This window comes from Macaca fascicularis, chromosome 1 (genome assembly GCF_037993035.2).
Source record: "Macaca fascicularis isolate 582-1 chromosome 1, T2T-MFA8v1.1".
Classification (NCBI taxonomy): domain Eukaryota; kingdom Metazoa; phylum Chordata; class Mammalia; order Primates; family Cercopithecidae; genus Macaca; species Macaca fascicularis.
This window is the reverse complement of record NC_088375.1, coordinates 123,817,733-123,835,190: the sequence shown is the minus strand read 5'-3', so window position 1 is coordinate 123,835,190 and position 17,458 is coordinate 123,817,733. Positions and strand designations below refer to the sequence as shown.

General features: G+C 53.2%; 1 protein-coding gene across 1 annotated transcript; it reads left to right on the top strand.

Annotated features, from left to right (window-relative positions):
- Window positions 1–3,430: 3,430 nt before the first annotated feature.
- LOC102124530 (chymosin-like) lies at window positions 3,431–12,530 on the top strand. The gene is given in 10 exon segments (XM_065536508.2): window positions 3,431–3,657; window positions 3,885–3,971; window positions 4,610–4,754; window positions 5,040–5,149; window positions 7,048–7,198; window positions 8,138–8,337; window positions 9,839–9,952; window positions 10,740–10,902; window positions 11,453–11,551; window positions 12,311–12,530. Coding segments are annotated over 10 exon segments (1,434 nt in total). The 3' UTR covers window positions 12,449–12,530.
- The last annotated feature ends 4,928 nt before the right edge of the window (window positions 12,531–17,458 follow it).

Genomic DNA, 17,458 nt, shown 5'->3' with positions numbered 1-17,458 from the left:
GGAGCTTGGTCTGCAGGTCTCTGCTGGTAAAAGCTCCTGAGATGGGAGTGGCCTGATGAGGTGCTGGTTGACCAACCTATGGGCTTCTCTCTGCTGGGTGCCGCCCTCCCTGCCCAGATACCTGCATGGTTCCCATTCAGGAACCAGGAATGGGTTTCACTATTGCTATTTCTCAGAACTAAGAATATGCTCTTCCATGAGCAGGGTGGGGCCCACGCCCCATTCTTTCTCCCAAGAGGGCTTGGCAATTCCATGATGCATTGAGCAGAGGTTTCCAGGGCTCAGGCCACTTAATGCAGAACAAATAACTGTGCAGGTATGGCGGCTGGGAGTTATTCTCACCCAAATGTTCTGCTGACCTCGGCACGTGGACAGGCCATTACACCACGCACAGGGGCCATTTCACTGGGAGGAAGAAGAAGGGTGGGGATTTCTACAAACGTGCAGGGCGATGCTTGTTAGGTCTCCACCTCCCGGGGTCTCTTCCACTTGAGCCATTGCTCTCTATTTGTCCTACAGTATGTCCCAGGGCCCCTTAGTCTCCTTCAGGCTCTGAGGCTTTTCAAGTGTGGACACGATTCAGTCATCTTTTGCTAATTGCAGAATTCTAAAAATTCTAACAAGTTTTTAGAAAAGCCACGGTAAGATTTCATCACTGGTTACCTGGTGCTGGAGGGGGATGACTCCCCTTGGTCTAGATTCCTTGAGCCTGGGGACTGACCCACAAAGTGGCTATAACAAATCGGTGCCCAGGGACACCCCGTTTTGTTCGCAGTGGTAGTTACCTGTACAGGTCTGCAGCAACCTCAATTCTTGCCTCCCCAGAAAAAAGAATTCAACTGAGGGGCGAAAGAACAGAAGGAGAGACTGAGGTAAGTTTTAGAGCAGGAGAGAAAGTTTACTAAAAAGCTTTAGTGCAGTAAGGAAAGGAAGGAAAGTACTCTTGGAAGAGGGCCAAACAGGCGACTTGAGACCAAATGCGTGGCTTGACCTCGTGACTTGGGGTTTTATACGTTGGCATACTTCCGGGATCTTGCATTATTTCTCCTGACTCCTGAGAGCTTATTGGGAAGCTGCTGATCACCAGTTCCAGGTGTTTCCTATCAACTAGGAGACTGCCTATTGCTGGTGCTGGCTGTGACCAATTATTACTTTAGAGAGACAGTTAACAACAGCCTGATGGTCACCAAACACTCCTGATGTGTGTGTGGAGAGTCTTCTGCCGTACTCATACCTCGCTAGCTACCTACTGTAACACCTTGATCTCCACGTCTGATCTCCACTCAAATATGAGCGCCAATAAAGCCAATTCAAGTCAATTTCTTGAGCATCTTCTATGAATTTGCTATGGACACAGAGACTAAGGATCCCATAATTGGATGGGAGATGGAAGGATCTAATGCGTGACCCCACTGTGAAAAGCGCTTCAGGAGGAAGTCCAATGAGATGATGCCATGTGCTGCAGGGGGCCAGGTGGCAGGGAGTACAGCCCCTGGGAGTGCATGTGTGACCATCCTGGGCTCAAGTCCTCGGTCAACTACAAAGTGGTGTGACCTTGAGCAAGTTACTTCTAAGTGTCTCATTTTCCTCTTCCAAAGGCTCGAGGCAGAGATACTGAGAGGGTCATGTAAGGATCAAAGATAAGAGTATCAAGTGCTGGGCATGTGTTTGGCTTTCTATAAATATGACTCACAAATGACTACAGTTGCGTGACTCTGAATGACTCACCTCAATCTCCGGTCCTATTTCCTCATCTGTAAAATGTGAGAGTTACAAGCTCACGGCGCTAGTCCAAATCTCAGGTGTGTACAGAGCAGCAGGTCTTTTTGTCTTTTGTAAATCAATTGAATTTCCACAGTGTGCCCCCATCTTCCAAGAGCACAGCGAGGGGTGGCGGAGTCTGGCATCCAGGGCCATCGTCCAGGAGAGTTTGTTGCTGAGTCAGGCTGGTGGTGCATCCCTCCCTTCCTCCCCCACTGACCCTCCTGCCTATCCCTGCCTTCCTCCCCAAGGTTGAGAGGAAAATAAATCTTGGTCATTTTTGTCAATGCCCCATTGTTGTGTTTTGATCCAGGTGACTCTCCAGCATGCCAGGTCTTTGTTGTCCCTGCCCCAGCCCCCGTTGTTTCCATGCCCTGTCTGGGCCAACCCAATCTTCTGGAAGCTGCCTTAGTCATACTCCCCCAGACAGGCCACACAGCCGCTCTTCTCTGGGCTTTCCACTTCCCTGGGCTACCACCATGGAGCAGGGCTCAAGGCCCTGCCACTCAAGACCTGCTTGTCTCTCTTGCTTCTTCCTTCTGCGTCCTCCAAGGAGCCTTGGGTTCTCACATGGGCTTAGGTTTCAGGCAACAGTGCCCTGAAAACCCTGCAGGCGACTTCTGCTTTCTGCTCTGCACACACCTTTTGTGAGGCAAAGAAAGGCAGAGCAGGCTTTTCCTTTCATGAGATAAAGAGAAAGCAGAAAACAGACTTTCTACATAAGGAAGACTCAGAATATTATTCAGCCCACTAAAAATCTATAATATTTATGGTATATTTACTTAGTGTCAGACACTATGCATTTACTCCTTTAAAAAGCTCCATTTCACAGATGAGCAAACAGAAGTTTAGAATGCTTAACTACGTTTCCAAGTCACCCAGCTAATAAAAAGTGGAGCTGGAATATAAACTTGGGTCTCTTTGACTCTTCTTAATTCTATCACATGACCTTCCCTGCACCCTAAAAGTTTTTGCAGTTCTTGGCCTGCCGGGATAAGCTCTCCTAATGCTTTGTGCTCTCTGGGTCAGGGTTCTTAATAGTGTGCAGCTGAATGCTGTTAGACTGATTCCAATCTTGTGAACAAACACAGAGCAACCAGTGCTAAGGGATCTTTGATTCTTGGCTTTGAGAATCACCTTCCAGTGGAAGAGTTGGCTGAGCCTGATGTCCAGGGTCTTTATTCAGGAGACTTTGTTGCTGGGTTCAGGTTGGGTCACTGGTGACATGAGGCAGAGTGGTGCAGCCCTTCTTCCTCCTGATCTTGCTAATCCCAGAGAACCCTAGCCCTAGATGCTGCAGGGGTGCCCAGAGGTGGGGAGGAGTGAGCTTGAAGCAGAGCTGCCTTCACATCTGATATTGTAAACACATTGAGCCTGTGGTGTAGTGTGCAGTGTGTTAGACTAGGAGTCTCAGGACAGTTCCAAGCTCTGTCTTCATTACAGGCCAAACCTTTGACCTCTCTGAGCCGCCATCTCCTTATATGCAGGACATCATAAGGATGTCACCTGCTACTTCTCCGGCTGCTTCTCAAAAGTAGTGGCAAGGCCATGCACTCATTCATTTGCTTAACCAAACATTCCTTGAGAAACTACTATTCCTTGAGCACATCACATTTGGTGCTGGTGTGGCAGGAAGCACTGCTCAGAGGCAGGGCCATCAGTGTGGGGCATGCAGACCCTGGCTTGGCAGGGCGGCCTCCTCAGGGAAGAAATCGGGAAGCAAGCTGTGCTATTTAGCGTTGACTTTGATCTCTGCTCCTGGCATCTGGGGAGGGTGGGTGCCACAAGACAGCTGGATGTGTTTGTGGTCACTTCCCAGGGCATGGGGAGTGGCAGTGTCCCGGCCTTCTGGGGACCTGGCCATCAGCTTTGTGAAGGGATGCGGCAGGGCGGGAGGTATTGCCATGGCGGGGATCAGGTCTCGCCACATTCCTAATTCTGCTACAAAACATCAGTTCTGTTGACTGGCCTACTAAGTCTCCCTCCTGAGGCCCTTGCAAATCAAATGTATGCAACTCCAGAGCCTGTCCCTTTCCACATGCCAGCCTCTTTGGCTGCTCCTGCCTGCCCTTTCTTACATCCCCACCAGGCCTCCCTCTCCACGTGGACATCTGTCCTGCCAGGCATTGGGCGGCTGGCATCGTGCTCTCCTACTCTCCCATGGACCTGAAGCCCTTGCCTTCCTATTTTGCCGACCTAACCCTTACACGGTCCTGATTTGCCAGCGTTAGCCTCCCCTGGTCCTTGGAACACGATCTTCTCCATCAGCTTCATGGCCACAGCCTTTGTTTTCCTTCTTATCCTGACTCTCTCTCTGGCTACAAGCCTCAGAGAATCTCTGGCCTAGACTCTAGGGGTCTCTACTCAACACACCCCTGCACATGTGCTTCTGAGGGGCTCTGTCTGCACACTCCAATGGGACTCAGAGGCTGAGTCTTGGCCTAAGCTGTTCCCTGCCCTATCACTGCCGTATTTCCCTTCTTCTACACGGGGGCACTTGTCTGCCTTCCTGGTTCAGCCCTGCCCTGTTCTTCCAATGCCATTGTGATGTGGCATCGATTTACCCCTCCCCTCCTCAGCACCCTTCCACCGTGGAACAGGGCCTGTGTCCCTAGGGGTGCCTGTGCCTCGGGCCTGCCTTCTCTCTTAGACTGTGCTCTGTGGGAGTGGAGGCCACACCTGCTCTGTGCGCTAAACCCCAAGCTCCACTCACGGGGATGACAGAACGAACAATTCCTCTCTGCCACAGATGCCACTCTGGGGGAAGACCGAGTCCCCCTGCCACTGGAAAACTGGGCTGGGGGCAGATTCACGGATAGGGCCGGCTACCAGCTTCCGGTGTTGTCAGATCGCAGGAGGAGAGGCATATAAGGCTGGAGTGGGATCTGCGGGGAACAGGCCTCTTACAGAGCATAAGGTGGAACATGGAACACATTTCTGGCAACGCCTCCCCTGTGTTGGCTCGAGAAGTCCCGTCTGCAAGTGGGGAGCAGGTCAGAGAGGCCTATGTTGATATTTCTCAGCCTGAAGACCAAGCATGTATATCTTTCAACTTTGAAGTCCCTGGAATACAGATATTCTGAGATAACACTCAGAATACCTAAGACCCATGCTGATAAGGGCCACAAATGGCCTGACTCAGTGTGAGTGGTCCTTATCAGCATGGTTCTTAGGTATCCTAAGCACTCTCTCACTGTATTTGTGGAGTGACCTACAGTCAGGAGCTATCTCTGAAGTCTGGGCTTCCAGCCACAGGACACCTGGCTCCCTCTATGAAGGCTGTGGAGCGGGCTCTGGCTGGAGCAGTGGCCAGCCTGTGGGCCAGGATGAGGTGCCTCGTGGTGCTCCTTGCAGTCTTTGCTCTCTCCAAGGTCAATGCCATCACCAGGTGAACATCAGAGCCCAGGGGAGGGCAAGGGCATCTCGTCGTCCTCTCTGGGAGGTCTGTCCTTGGTCTTCCAGCCATTGGTCCCCCAGGGAGTCTTGGGAGAAGTGCTGCAAGTTCAACAGCTCCCTGTCAGTCTTGCCTTTGCATGCTGGGACCTTTGCTTCTGTTTACTCCAGCACTTCACAGTGTGGTGAAAAGAACAGGGAGCCAGATGGGCAACTGGGGGAATAGGGCCTGGCTCTGGAGTGAAACTGCCTGGGGTTTGATCCCCAGCTGCATCACTAACTTAACTCTCTATGCGTCAGTTTCCTCCTCTGTTCATAAAATTTGAATAATGGTAGTGTCCATCTCATAGGGATGTTGTGAGGAGAGTTAATATTTAAAAAAGGCTTCAAACAGTGCACACTGTAAGAGCTATATATGCATTTCTTAAACAAAATAAAGTTCTCTATTATACTAAGTCTTTGTGGGTGAAGATCCCAGGTTCTCCTCCCAAAATAATAACTGACATTGATTGAGCCGTTTGCTCCTAGGTGCCAAGCACTCCACTAAGCCACAAATCCTCATGGATTAAGTAGATATTATCATTTGCATTTTACAGAGGAGACACTGTTGTTTAGGAAGGGTTTCTAAGGAGGGTCCCTGAGCTGTCTGAGGCTGCATGACTAGTAATGGAGGATCTTGGACTCGGCCTCTGGTGGACTTGCACTCTCGCCATGACATCACACAGTAATCTGCAGGTGCTCAGGTTTGAGTCTGGTCAAATCCTGAGCACAGAGAAGCTCCGATCCCACCCTGAGAAATCTGGATCCCTGAAAAGGGGTCAGGGTGCCTTCAACTGGCCAGGAATCTTTGTGGCAGTCCTGAAAATAAAGTTCCTCCAGGTCCCAGGGGTGCTATCTGCCCCAGCACTTGGGATGTGAACAGCTGCCATTGTATGGCTCTCAAAGCACATCTCAGCAGTCTCACAGAGGAGGACCATGCGATTCTTAGGGGTACACGGGACCGTGGGAATCACCAAGTTCTACTTCTATCTACAGGAGAGGAAACTAAGGACCAGAGAGGTTAAGCCACAGGGCTAGTCAAAGGCAGGGCCAGGAGAACGGCTAGAAAGGAAGGGGTTAACCTAAGGGAGCTGAAGCTCAGAGGGCTTTGGGGAGCCACCCAAGTTGACACAGATAGGGCAGCGCCAGGTCTAGAACCAGCTTCTGCATTTCCTCTCTTGATCTCTCCACTGTTGATCTGCCTCCATCATCTAAAACTCAAGCTTCCTCAGGAGGCCCCTGTGAGACCAGGCTCTGTGCTGAGAAACACTTTGAGAATTTTCCACTCATCTTAGGGTAAAAGCTATCCAGAGAGTGGAGAAAGGGGCTTGGCAGAGGGCAAGATCATTGTCTTAGCATTTGCCAGCATGTGGGAGACGTCGTTTTTTACTGCAGACAGTGCGCTCCCGGCGGGCAGAGATGGTGCCCTTTCCAATATTGTGTCCCCCATGCCCTGTGCAGTGTCTGGCACAGCAAGAATTTGGTGACTGAATGAGTGATAATGTGCTTAGTGCCTTTCAAACCATGGGTTTCGAAACTCATTCGTGGGTTGCAAAATACCTCTAATGGGTCTCCACCAGCATTAGAAAAAGAGAAAAGCCGTAGAAAATATGAGAGTGCACTGCAGTTAGTAAGGATAGGCAGTGATTTTTGAACTGATGTAAAATACATTTCTTACTTTGAGTTATGATTTTAAAAGGTTTGAAAGCCATTGGCCTGGGGTCAGTGGGCCATTGATCAGAAAGCTGGCTGGGAACAGAGGGTAGGGAGTGCTTTATGGAGCCCACTTCTGGGAGGCTGGACAGCCTGCGGGAGATGCACACCCTGCTTACGAATTCTTCCCCATCTCCTCAGGGTTCCTCTGCACAAAGGGAAGTCGCTGAGGAGGACCCTGAAGGAGCACGGGCTCCTGGAGGACTTCCTGAGGAATCACCATTATGTGGTCAGCTGGAAGCACTCCAACTCTGGGGTGGTGGCCAGCGAGTCTCTGACCAACTACCTGGATGTGAGTGGCTCTGCCAGCTTTTCCACTAAGGGAGTGGAAAGCGTCCCTCTGCCTCTGCCTCGCCATGGCTGTTCCTCTTCAAGAAATCTTGGAGCCTGTGGTAGAGGCAGTCTCCCTGCTCTCAGTCACCGCCACAAGAGGCTGGCAGACCCAGCAAAGGCAGTGCTCCTGTCTGCCAGCTCTGAATGCCACCACCACGAGGGTCTGAGCTCAGGCGCCTTCCTCACACAACATCCCCCAGGGTGCATGAACTGCCTCCCCCTTCCCCCAACCACCATCCCAACCTCACACCCTCGCACCTGCCTTCCCGGCCCAGGGAAGCCCTGTCTTAGTCTGACTCAGCAGGTGTGGAGACAGCAGGTGCTATTCTGCAGCTGCCCAGGACGCGGCCACCAGCTTGCTCTTCCTCCCACCCAGGACCCAGGCAGGAGCACCCCTGGTGCCTGTTCTTTCCTGGAGTATGTCTTTCCCTCAGCCGTCACTCTTGCCAGTAAACAACCAGCTTTTTTTCTATTCTGTGCTCTCATTTCCTTATCTAGGTCACTTTTGCTGCCCGCCCCCAGCCTCTGCTCTGACAGTGGGAAGAGCTGGCAAGGAGGCATGTGTGGCAGGGGCCACTTGGGCCGGGACTTGGGGCCCACACCTAGCTTACACCCCACCTCTCTGTCCAGATTTCTTTTTGCCCTGGCAGGGGTGGCCCATGTCCCACCCGGGCAGGATTTTAGTTTAGGACCCAGGTCTGCTTCTGAGGCTGATTCCAGTAGTGGTTGCAGGGCTTGTGGGAGGATGAGGCCAAGTGTGGCTGGGGGTGGGAGCCCAGGTGAGGGCTGGAGGTCAAGAACCCTCTTCAGTATCTTCCCCCTCCTTCCATTTCTTCCCCCTTGAGGCACCCAGGCCTCTGGGCAGAAAGTTCAGGGCCTTCACATGATTCTCCTGCAGGTCTCCAACATTGTGGACTCCCACCAGACTGTGGGCCTGAGCACCCAGGATCCTGGCGACATCTTCACCTACTCTGAGTTTGACGGGATCCTGGGGCTGGCCTGTCCCTCTCTTGCCTCTGAGTAGTCAGTGCCCATGTTTGACAACACGATGCAGAGGCACCTGGTGGCCCAAGACCTGTTCTCAGTCTACATGAGCAGGTAGGAGCTGTGCCCAGCTGGGGCCTAAGTTTGATGTCCTTGTAAGGACTGTCAGCTGAGGAGAGTATCCACTCCTCGGGGACGCTGCAACTCAAGGGTAGTCGCCAGATCCAAGCAAACCTTCTCCTTTCCAGGCACATCCAACCTCTTGTCCAAAGGCCCATGATACAGTCATTTATGCAGTCAGAATTCACTGGACCAAAATTTAACTTTCCTTTCTGGCATTCAAAAAACAAAGCCCAATCCCACCTCTGCACAGGGGCTTTCAAGTTCTTTTTCCCAAAAGTAGCAGGGCCTCAATAACCATTTGCTGATGTCATTGAGATGCACAGACTTTTACAGCTGACTCCAAAGGAGTCCAACCTACTCCTTTCACTAGGGAGGAAGCTGAGGCTTGGGGAGGGACCAACACCCTGAGTGGTGGTGGCCGAGCCAGGCCTGGAGCCTGGGGCTCCCTCTCCCAACCCTGCGCCTCCTACTCTATCTCCCTGCATCCTGTGATGATGCAACTTGGCTCAGACAGAGGGGAGGATGGCAGGGAGGAGAGAAATGGACCCTCCCCAGGAGAAGCTGCTGGATGGCTGAGGCAGGGGAAGGCAGCTGGGAGCTAATTAGTGTATTCACTCATGCATTTATTCACTCAGAAGATACTTACCGGGCCCTTACTATGTGCAGGGGCTCTGCCAGAGATGGGGACACATCAGCAGATAAGACAAACTGGCAGTTAACATTCTAGCAGCAGAGGCAGACACCACACCATTATACACGTTATGGTAATCAAACAGTTGTGATAGGGCGCTGCAGGGGAGATTTGGGTGTGTCAGAGGCTGAATAACAGGGGAAGAAGCCCCAGCTGAGGGCAGCCAGGGCAGGCTTTGCTGAGGGAGGAGTGGGCGTTGTCTGGGGAGAAAGCGTGCACCAGAGCCGGGAGCTGGGATGGGCTGGATGAGTTCTAGGAGCCCAGGGCAGTGCTCCGGAAGTGAGTGGGTACAGTGTATGTTTCCCAGCCATGTGTGAGACACGGCCCCAGGAGGAACAGAGGGGATTTGCGTTCGGTTGGCAGTTTCCATCCAAAGTGTAGATTCCGTTGAAGATCCCCTTTCCTACTGGAGGCAGAAAGCCCTGGGTGGCAGCTGACAGGGAGTAGGGGCATAGGGAGACAGCTGGGTACACCAGAGGGTGGCTGGGGCACAGGCTGGCAGTCCCAAGACCTGTGGGGTGGGTTACTTCCTCTGGGGTCGGGCTGCGGGCTGCAGTGCTCAGAAGAAAGGTTGCTGCCGCTGACATCAGAGCAAGCCCAGCGGAGGAGGAGCCAGAGGAGGCTGGAGACCTCATCTGAAGCGTGGGTTAGGGGTGGGGCGGAGGAGGGTGGGGTGGGGCGGAGGAGGGTGGGGTGGGGCGGAGGAGGGTGGGCTGGGTCTCAGTGGCGTTGGCCCCAGGGTGGGGCTGGGCACCACTTTTCCGAGCCTCGCTGAAACAGCATGCTGCACCTTGGTTTCAGGAATGACCAGGGGAGCCTGCTCACGCTGGGGGCCATTGACCCGTCCTACTACACAGGCTCCCTGCACTGGATACCCGTGCCTGTGCAAGAATACTGGCAGTTCACTGCGGACAGGTGGGTGAGCGGCCACCCTGTGTGGGCCTCAGCCAGAGGCTGATCCAGGTGTGGGCATGTGAGGGCCTGGGCGTCAGGCCACCACACTCTGAGGACTGCAGCACAGTAGCTCGTAAGACTACCCCTGAGAATCTGAACTAGACACTTTAAGGTCGGTGACCTTTGTCGGTGCTAGTGCCACACATTCACCTGCACTTTATGAACAAGACCAGCTGCTTTTCTGGGGCACCTACCGCCTGCTAGGCACTGTGCTGAATGATTATATGTCTCATTTATTCCTCACTGAGACCCCATGAGGTGGGTGCTACTATTAACCCCACTTTATAATGGACTGACATCGAGTTTGAACCTCAAGACCACCCCTGGAGGAAGTCAAGGAAGGGGTTATTAATGTACCCATTTTGTAGACGGGAAGCCTGAGTACACAAAGGTTGGGTAACTTGCTGGAGACACACAGCAAGTAAATGGCAGATCAAAAACTTGAAACCAGATCTCAGGCAATGAGTACAGTACTCGTTCTACCCCTTAATGTGGGTGAATTTGTTGTTTTATTGAAGTTTCTGCCCCATGAAAAGTGGGATGTCTTCGATTTAGCCACTGAATTGGAAGAAAATGGTTTTAGATCTTTTCTCTGGGCTCAGAAAGTACTGGGGCCTCCAGGAAGGGGCCCCAGGGAAGGGGCTGAGGGCTGGGGGCCTTCCCTTCCTACTTCGGATCCTGGCAGGGGAGGGTAGGAAGGACCTGGGGAGGGAGGGCTGGATGAGGCCGTCCTGCATACGCTCGGCAGTGTCACCATCGATGGCGTGGTGGTGGCCTGTGACGGTGGCTGTCAGGCCATCCTGGACACCGGCATCTTCCTGCTGGTGGGGCCGGGCAGTGACCTCCTCAACATCCAGCAGGCCATTGGAGCCACTGCGGGCCAGTACACCGCCCCACAAGGTTCCCTTGAAGTAGAGGCCCCTTCACACAAGCGAGAAGATGCAGAGGTGGTGAGGGAGCCCATTTCCCAGCTGAGGCTGGGGTTTCTCTGGAGGCCTCTGCTGGGGCCTTTGGCTTTGGCTGTATTGCTGTGGGAGCCCCCATGCCTCCTGGAGCGGTTGCCGTCTGACCACCCGTTCCTCTGGGAGGGGTGCCCTCCCTGACACACTGGCCTGTGCTGTGCCCCTTCTTCCTCCTCCACCCTGAGCCTGTCCCTCTCCCCTCGACAGCCAAGTGCTCCCAGCGTCCCTGTGAGCTCTGGCTGGGCCTAGACGCGGAGACACAGAGGCAACCCCCCTGGGTCCCAAGCTTGGGTCTGCCCCTGGGTTCATGACCTCTGTGGCTCTTTTGAGAACCATGTCTCGGGACCGGGCCTCACCCTGAGAGCCTCCCTGTGGTCGGAGGTGTGGGCAGGGCCCCCTCCCTGCCCCATGGATCATGGGATGGCAGGAGGGGTTCTGGGCCTCCTCCAGTCAGCTTCCACCCTCGCCGCTTCTAAGAGGACCTCCCTTGGTTCTTTAGTTTGACATCGACTGCAGGCGCCTGAGCAGCATGTCCACCGTTGTCTTTGAGATCCACGGCAAGAAGTACCCCCTGACACCCTCCGCCTACACCAGCCAGGTATGAGTCTCAGGGGGGAAGCCCGGGCTCCTCCTGCCCCTTCTTCTTCACCAGCTGCCTCCCCCACCCCCCAGTCAGGCCCTGGTGAGGCAGTGGTGGTGGTGATAAGAAGTGGTATGGACTCTACAGAGAATGGAGGGGCATGCGTTTGGACCAACCGGCCCTTCTGAGTGGCCATGTTGTCCTGGGGCCTCATTTGTGGCCACTTCAGCCTCATCCTGGGAAAAATGGGGAACAGCAGGGGCGGTGCGCCAAGGTGTCAGGGAGGGTGGGGTAGGCAGGGCCACAGCTCCCCATGGGAACCGCCTTCTGCTGCTCAAACTTCTAAGTCCTGGGGCCTAGAGCTCTGTGCAGGGTTCGCTTAGCCAGCCTGGGCTTTGTGGGGCCCGGCCCTTGGCCCCACTGACCACTGACCTCCACCCCCAGGCCTGCCCTGGCTGGTCATCAGGGCAGTAGGTGCTGAGAGCAGGAGGCAGGGGCTGGGGAGGATGAGTGATGGGGAGTGGGGTCCAGTGCAGGGAACAGGACTCAGGATGCCAGGACCCTACCCGGTGATCCTGCATTATGTCATTTAATTTTTGAATCTCAATTTCTTCATCTGTTGAGACATGAATCCAATACTTGTTTATCTGGGAAGGTCATTTCAAGGATAAAATGAAGTCACAGAGGAGGAGGAGTTGGGGGTAGGGTATAAACGCCTATCTTTAGGCACAGCAAATGGGATTGGGACCAGCATCATCTCCGCCTTGCCTTCCCCAGGACCAGGGCTTCTGAACCAATGGTTTCCAGGGTGACAATAGTTCCCAGCAGTGGATCCTGGGGGGTGTCTTCATCCGGGAGTATTACAGCATCTTTGACAGGGCCAATAACCGTGTGGGGCTGGCGAAGGCTGTCTGATTGCATCACTGGCCACGGACCTCAATGTGACCAAACACACACACGCACATAGACGAGATGTGCAGGCAGATGGTTGCCAATAAACACCACATTTCTGCAAAGCCTGACTTCCCTTGTTGTCACCAGGGCTGAAACCCTGCGCCGTTGTGGGGGTGGATGTGACTGCCAGGTGGTGTGTGGGCACAGCAGAAACTACGTAGTGGGAAGGGTTGGTGGGTGGAGACTACCTCGAGGGCAATGACTATTTCAAGCTCAGGTCAGGGAAGACCAAGGTGTGCCTTACCTACCTGTCCTTCACTCTAGAGCTTTCTGGGTAAAGGGCACAAGAGGGGAGACCCTCACATGATAAGACTCGTTTGTTCCTGGGGAATGAGAGGTAAGGGCATGGTGGTGTGGGGATGTATAGAGAACACTTGGCCCCTGGAGAGGAAGTCTCTAGCTGTATTAAGAGAGGGGCCTCAGTGCTGTTGGAAGAAGCCAGATGAACGAGTGAGCAGGGAGCATGGGGAAAGATCTGAGTCCTAGGCTGCCATCCACCCTGGGGGAGAGCCACAGTCCAGACTCCCATCCTCAGGCTCAGGGGCTCAGGCCCTGGCAGTGGTCAGAGCAGTGCCATTGCCGATGGTAAGTTCGTGTTAACCTTTCAGAGGTCGATGTGTCAAAGCCAAATGCCAGTGTTCAGAGTTCCTGTGAGCGCCCAGGCTCACAGAGCCCTGTACATTCTGATGGGGGAGAGCCACGCAGGAGATCCAAGTATTACCGGGTCACACAAGGGGATTCAGGTGGCTTTAGGAAGTTTTTGTCGGTGATGCTACTTTGAGGCCCCTCAGCTACCTTGGGAGGGAGGTGGGCAGCTCTTGGGTAGATCACAGCACTTGGAGTCTGCTTGGCAGACTCCCTGGACAGTGCTCTGCTGGGAGCTGCAAGTGTCTGCTCTCCAGCCCTCCTCTCTTTTTCTTTGCACTCCCCGCTTTAGATAGTCCTTTTCCATCGGGGGAAGACAATTGAACAGGGCTTTGTTTTCTAAATCATAGCTAGTCTTGTCCCCTCTGCATCACCTACCCCAAATATAGTGATCGGGCTTTGTCACACCTTTACAGTAGTTCAACCCTCAGAAGGCCTTGGGAAGGGGGTGGGGCTGTCTTGCTATCTAGCCCCTGGCCCTACCTCAGGCTGTCCACAGGCCTGCTCTGCAAACAGCTGGAGCAGGTGAGTAACGCCCGTGTCCCCAGGAGCCGGAAGTTGCAAGTTTGGCAGTGACACTTCGCAAAGGAGACTGCCCTTCATGAGCAGTGAGGTGGGGGGCGGGAGCAGAGTGGGCTCTGACTTCTTTCTCCCAGTGGCAGCTGCTAACGGGATCTGGTTGACAAGCCATCTGGGGGCATCTCCTGGGGCCTTTCTTAGTGGTACCCAAGGACGAAAGAAATGAGGGGCCCAGGGCAGTGGAGATGCTGCCTGTGGTGCCTGTCTGGGTTTGCGGCTGTGCAGCCAGCTTGGCCACAGAGGCAGCCTGTGGCCTCCTGCAGGGAAGAGAGGCTGGGCTGAGGGGGTGAAATGGAGCAGGAAGGCTCAGGCTGCCATCCCTGGGTCAGCCAAGGAGCTGGGCATGGGATGGCGCAGAGGCCACAGGAGAACATCCCAGGACTTCAAGGACAGAGGGTGGTGCCAGCAATGGGCAGGCCTTGGCATTTGAATCTCACTGGGCCAGCGAGGTGAGCGAGCTGCCAAGGAGTCAGTCTGGCTTTGGGAAGCTTCTCGAAGCCTCGCTGTTCTTATCTAGGACCAATACTGCCTGTTTGCTAAGAACGAGACAGAATTGGGCCACTTTCATTATTTTTATACTTCTTGTATATTAAAAAAAATGCCAAATAGGCTTACAAAAATGGTTATAGATTTCAATGGTTTACATTTAGCAACTGTATTTTAAACACCCACATCCCAACTGGAGATAATGTAGAAAGTCTAAATATGATGACTTTCACAAATGTGAGGTTTGGACCAAATGGTTCGGTCTTACCCCCTGCCCAGTTGGCCGTGGTGGCGACCCCTGGGAGGGCAGTGAGGGCACAGCCAGGCTGGCACGGGGGGCAGCTCCCCACTGGGGCTAACTCGGTGTTGCAGCACAGCACCCCTGTGGCCTCAGCAATGTTCCTGGCTACAGAGCACTCTCTGCCTGGAATGTTCTCTACTCTCCACCTCCTCTGACTTTCAATCAACCTTCAAACCTCAACTCAGTCCACATCGCTTCAGGATGCTCCTGACCAGCCCGGGGGCTTAGTATCGTACCACTTACTTCCCTGTTGGTCTTCCTCATGGCCTGTGGGCTCGCTGAGGACAGACATTGTGTACTTCTCATTTTTTTTTCTTTTTCTTTCTTTCTTTCTTTTTTTTTTTTTTTTTGAGACAGCGTCTGGCTCTGTTGCCCAGGCTGGAGTACAGTGATGCAATCTCCACTCACTGCAACCTCTACCTCCTGGGTTCAAGTAATTATCCTGCCTCAGCCTCCTGAGTAGCTGTTATTAACAAGCATGTGCCACCACACCCAGCTAAGTATTTTTAGTAGAGATGGGGTTTCACCATGTTATGCAGGCTGGCCTTGAACTCCTGACCACAAGTGATCCTCTCACCTCAGCCTCCCAGGCATGGGAGGCTCTCATTTTGATATCTTAGGTGCCCAATTCATGGAATGTCCCATCAAGTGTTGCAGGGTGAATGAAGGAATGAGTCACTCGGTGAGGTCCTCAAGAGTCACACTGCTTTCTGTGTCTCCTCTTTCCTCTTGGACCTTATATCCCCCCTTCCCAGCACACACTCAGGTCCACTCCCCATGTCTTCTCCCTCCTCTGGCTGACCTAGAACATGCCCCATTCCCTTGCTGTCCACCTGGAACTCCTCTGTGCATGTTGGAAGGACAAACTGCCACCAGGGCTTTAAGGTTCTGGGAAGGGGGCCACACTGGGCTCTGTGGTCAGGCCTTCTGGGGGCTGTGCCAGGTGGTGAATGAGGAGGTTTTGGGAAGTGGCCACCAGCACATCCGTGGTTTGCTTGTGAAGAGGGCCTACCTGGAGGCCAGGGAGGAGCTGCAAGGCTAGAGGGGTCCCTTTGCAGGGCGGGGCTGACTTGTTCCTGGATCTCCCGCCAGCCCTATCTGCCGGTAGGGTCCAGGCAGGGAGAGGGCAGCTGAGGAAGCCTTGGTGGCCATTCACGTCCACCCAGCAGGTGTTGCCTGCCGTCTCTCCTTCTGCCACAGCCACATCTAACACCTGCAGGGCTCGCCTCTGGGAGTTTGTGCCCCCTGTTCCCTTTGCCTGCTATGCCTTTCCACCTTCTCTAATCTGTGAAGTGCTCCTTCTCCTTCAAGGCCAGCCTAAATGTCACCTCCTCTAGGGTCCCCCCTCCTCCGCTTTCTTATTGGGTTTATTGTGTCATAGTTGTTCACAGACACATTTGTCCCTCTGACTGAATTGCTGACGAACAGTGCCTGCGTCCTTCCTCCCTGAATCCTCAGCGCCCAGCAGAGTTCCTAGAACGCTGCGGAGGCTCAGTCAGTGCCCGAGGGTGGCTTATGCTTTGCGATGCAGCACAAGTAATGAGTGCTGACAGATGCAGACTCACAAAGACCAGGTATGGACGTGTGCACAAGCACACACACATGCACACACAAGTACACACATGCACACCCATGCCCTGCCCCTGAGTGGATACAGACCCAGGCCCCAGTTCTAGAGCCCTATTCCCAGCCCCTCTCCTCCCCTGTCACTCAATGCCTTGCCAGTTCTTATGCTAATGAGAGGAAGCGTTTGGGCAGAGAGAAGCTTGGAAAGGAAGTCTTTGAAATGGAAATGTTATGACAAAATGATGGATTGTTTTCCGAGCTGTGCAGTTTGTTTCTTTCTTGCAGCAGAAGGGAGAGTATAACAGAGACAGGAGTGGCAGAGGCTGCCCATGTCAGCAAGCCCCAGATGGCAAGGAGTGTGGGTGAAACACCCCGGGAACATGGGGTGAGGGGAAACTGCAGAGCAGGCAGAGGGACACGGCCCAACTACTGTCCAGTAGCCCCGGTCATGGTTGGGGCCCAACTGGCCAGAGCATACAACAGCTGTCTGGAGGAGGTGGGGTCTGTGAAGACCAGCAGGGACATTGGACCCGTCCTTCTGCCAAGGCCGGCGTACTCAACACCCTGCAGGGCTCACCTCTGAGCCTCTGTGCGTGCTGTTCCTTTGCCTGATATGACTTTTTCTACCTTCTCTAACCTGCAAACTGTTTTCATCCTTTAAGACCAGCTGATGTGTTACCCGCTCTGAGAAGACTCCTACCGTACATGAGACCTGCTTCACCCAAACTCCCTAAAGCATAGGAGTACTCATTGGCTGATCCCTAGTTCCTCGATTTACTTGGGGCTAATTAGAATTGCTGCCTATCTTACTCATTAAAAATATGCATTGCATACTTGCTGTGTGCAAAATGCTGTTCAAGGCACTGCATACATTGGTGAACACAAACAGACCCTCCATCGTCATGGGACTTATGTCCTGGGGGGACACAAACAATGAGATCACAGATGCGTAAGTTACGTGGCTTCTGGGTGGTTATAAGCACATGGAAAAAGTGGAGTGCTGAGGGAACACATTTTGCTTTGAAATGAGGTAGGAAGGGTAGGCTCAGTGAGAAGGTGACATTTGAGCAAAGACATGAAAGATGGGTCAGCCATGCAGATATGGGGGCAGGGATGGTGTGTAAAGTCTAAACACATTAGAGTTTAATAAAGAGAAGCTACAGGTGGATACATATGGATACATTATTTTTTGCTTATGCCAGTTATTTTTCTAATGAAAACCAGTTATTTTTCTAATGAAAAATAAGTTGCATCTAAATCGTTTTGTATCCTTTATAGCACTTAGTGTTTGACACGGAGTAACTATTCAGTAGCGTATGTTGAATGAATAAACAAGCTCCAGACTGTTTCCCTCTAAACCCCTTAGCCGTGGTGAGAGCTGCCCAGGAATCAGC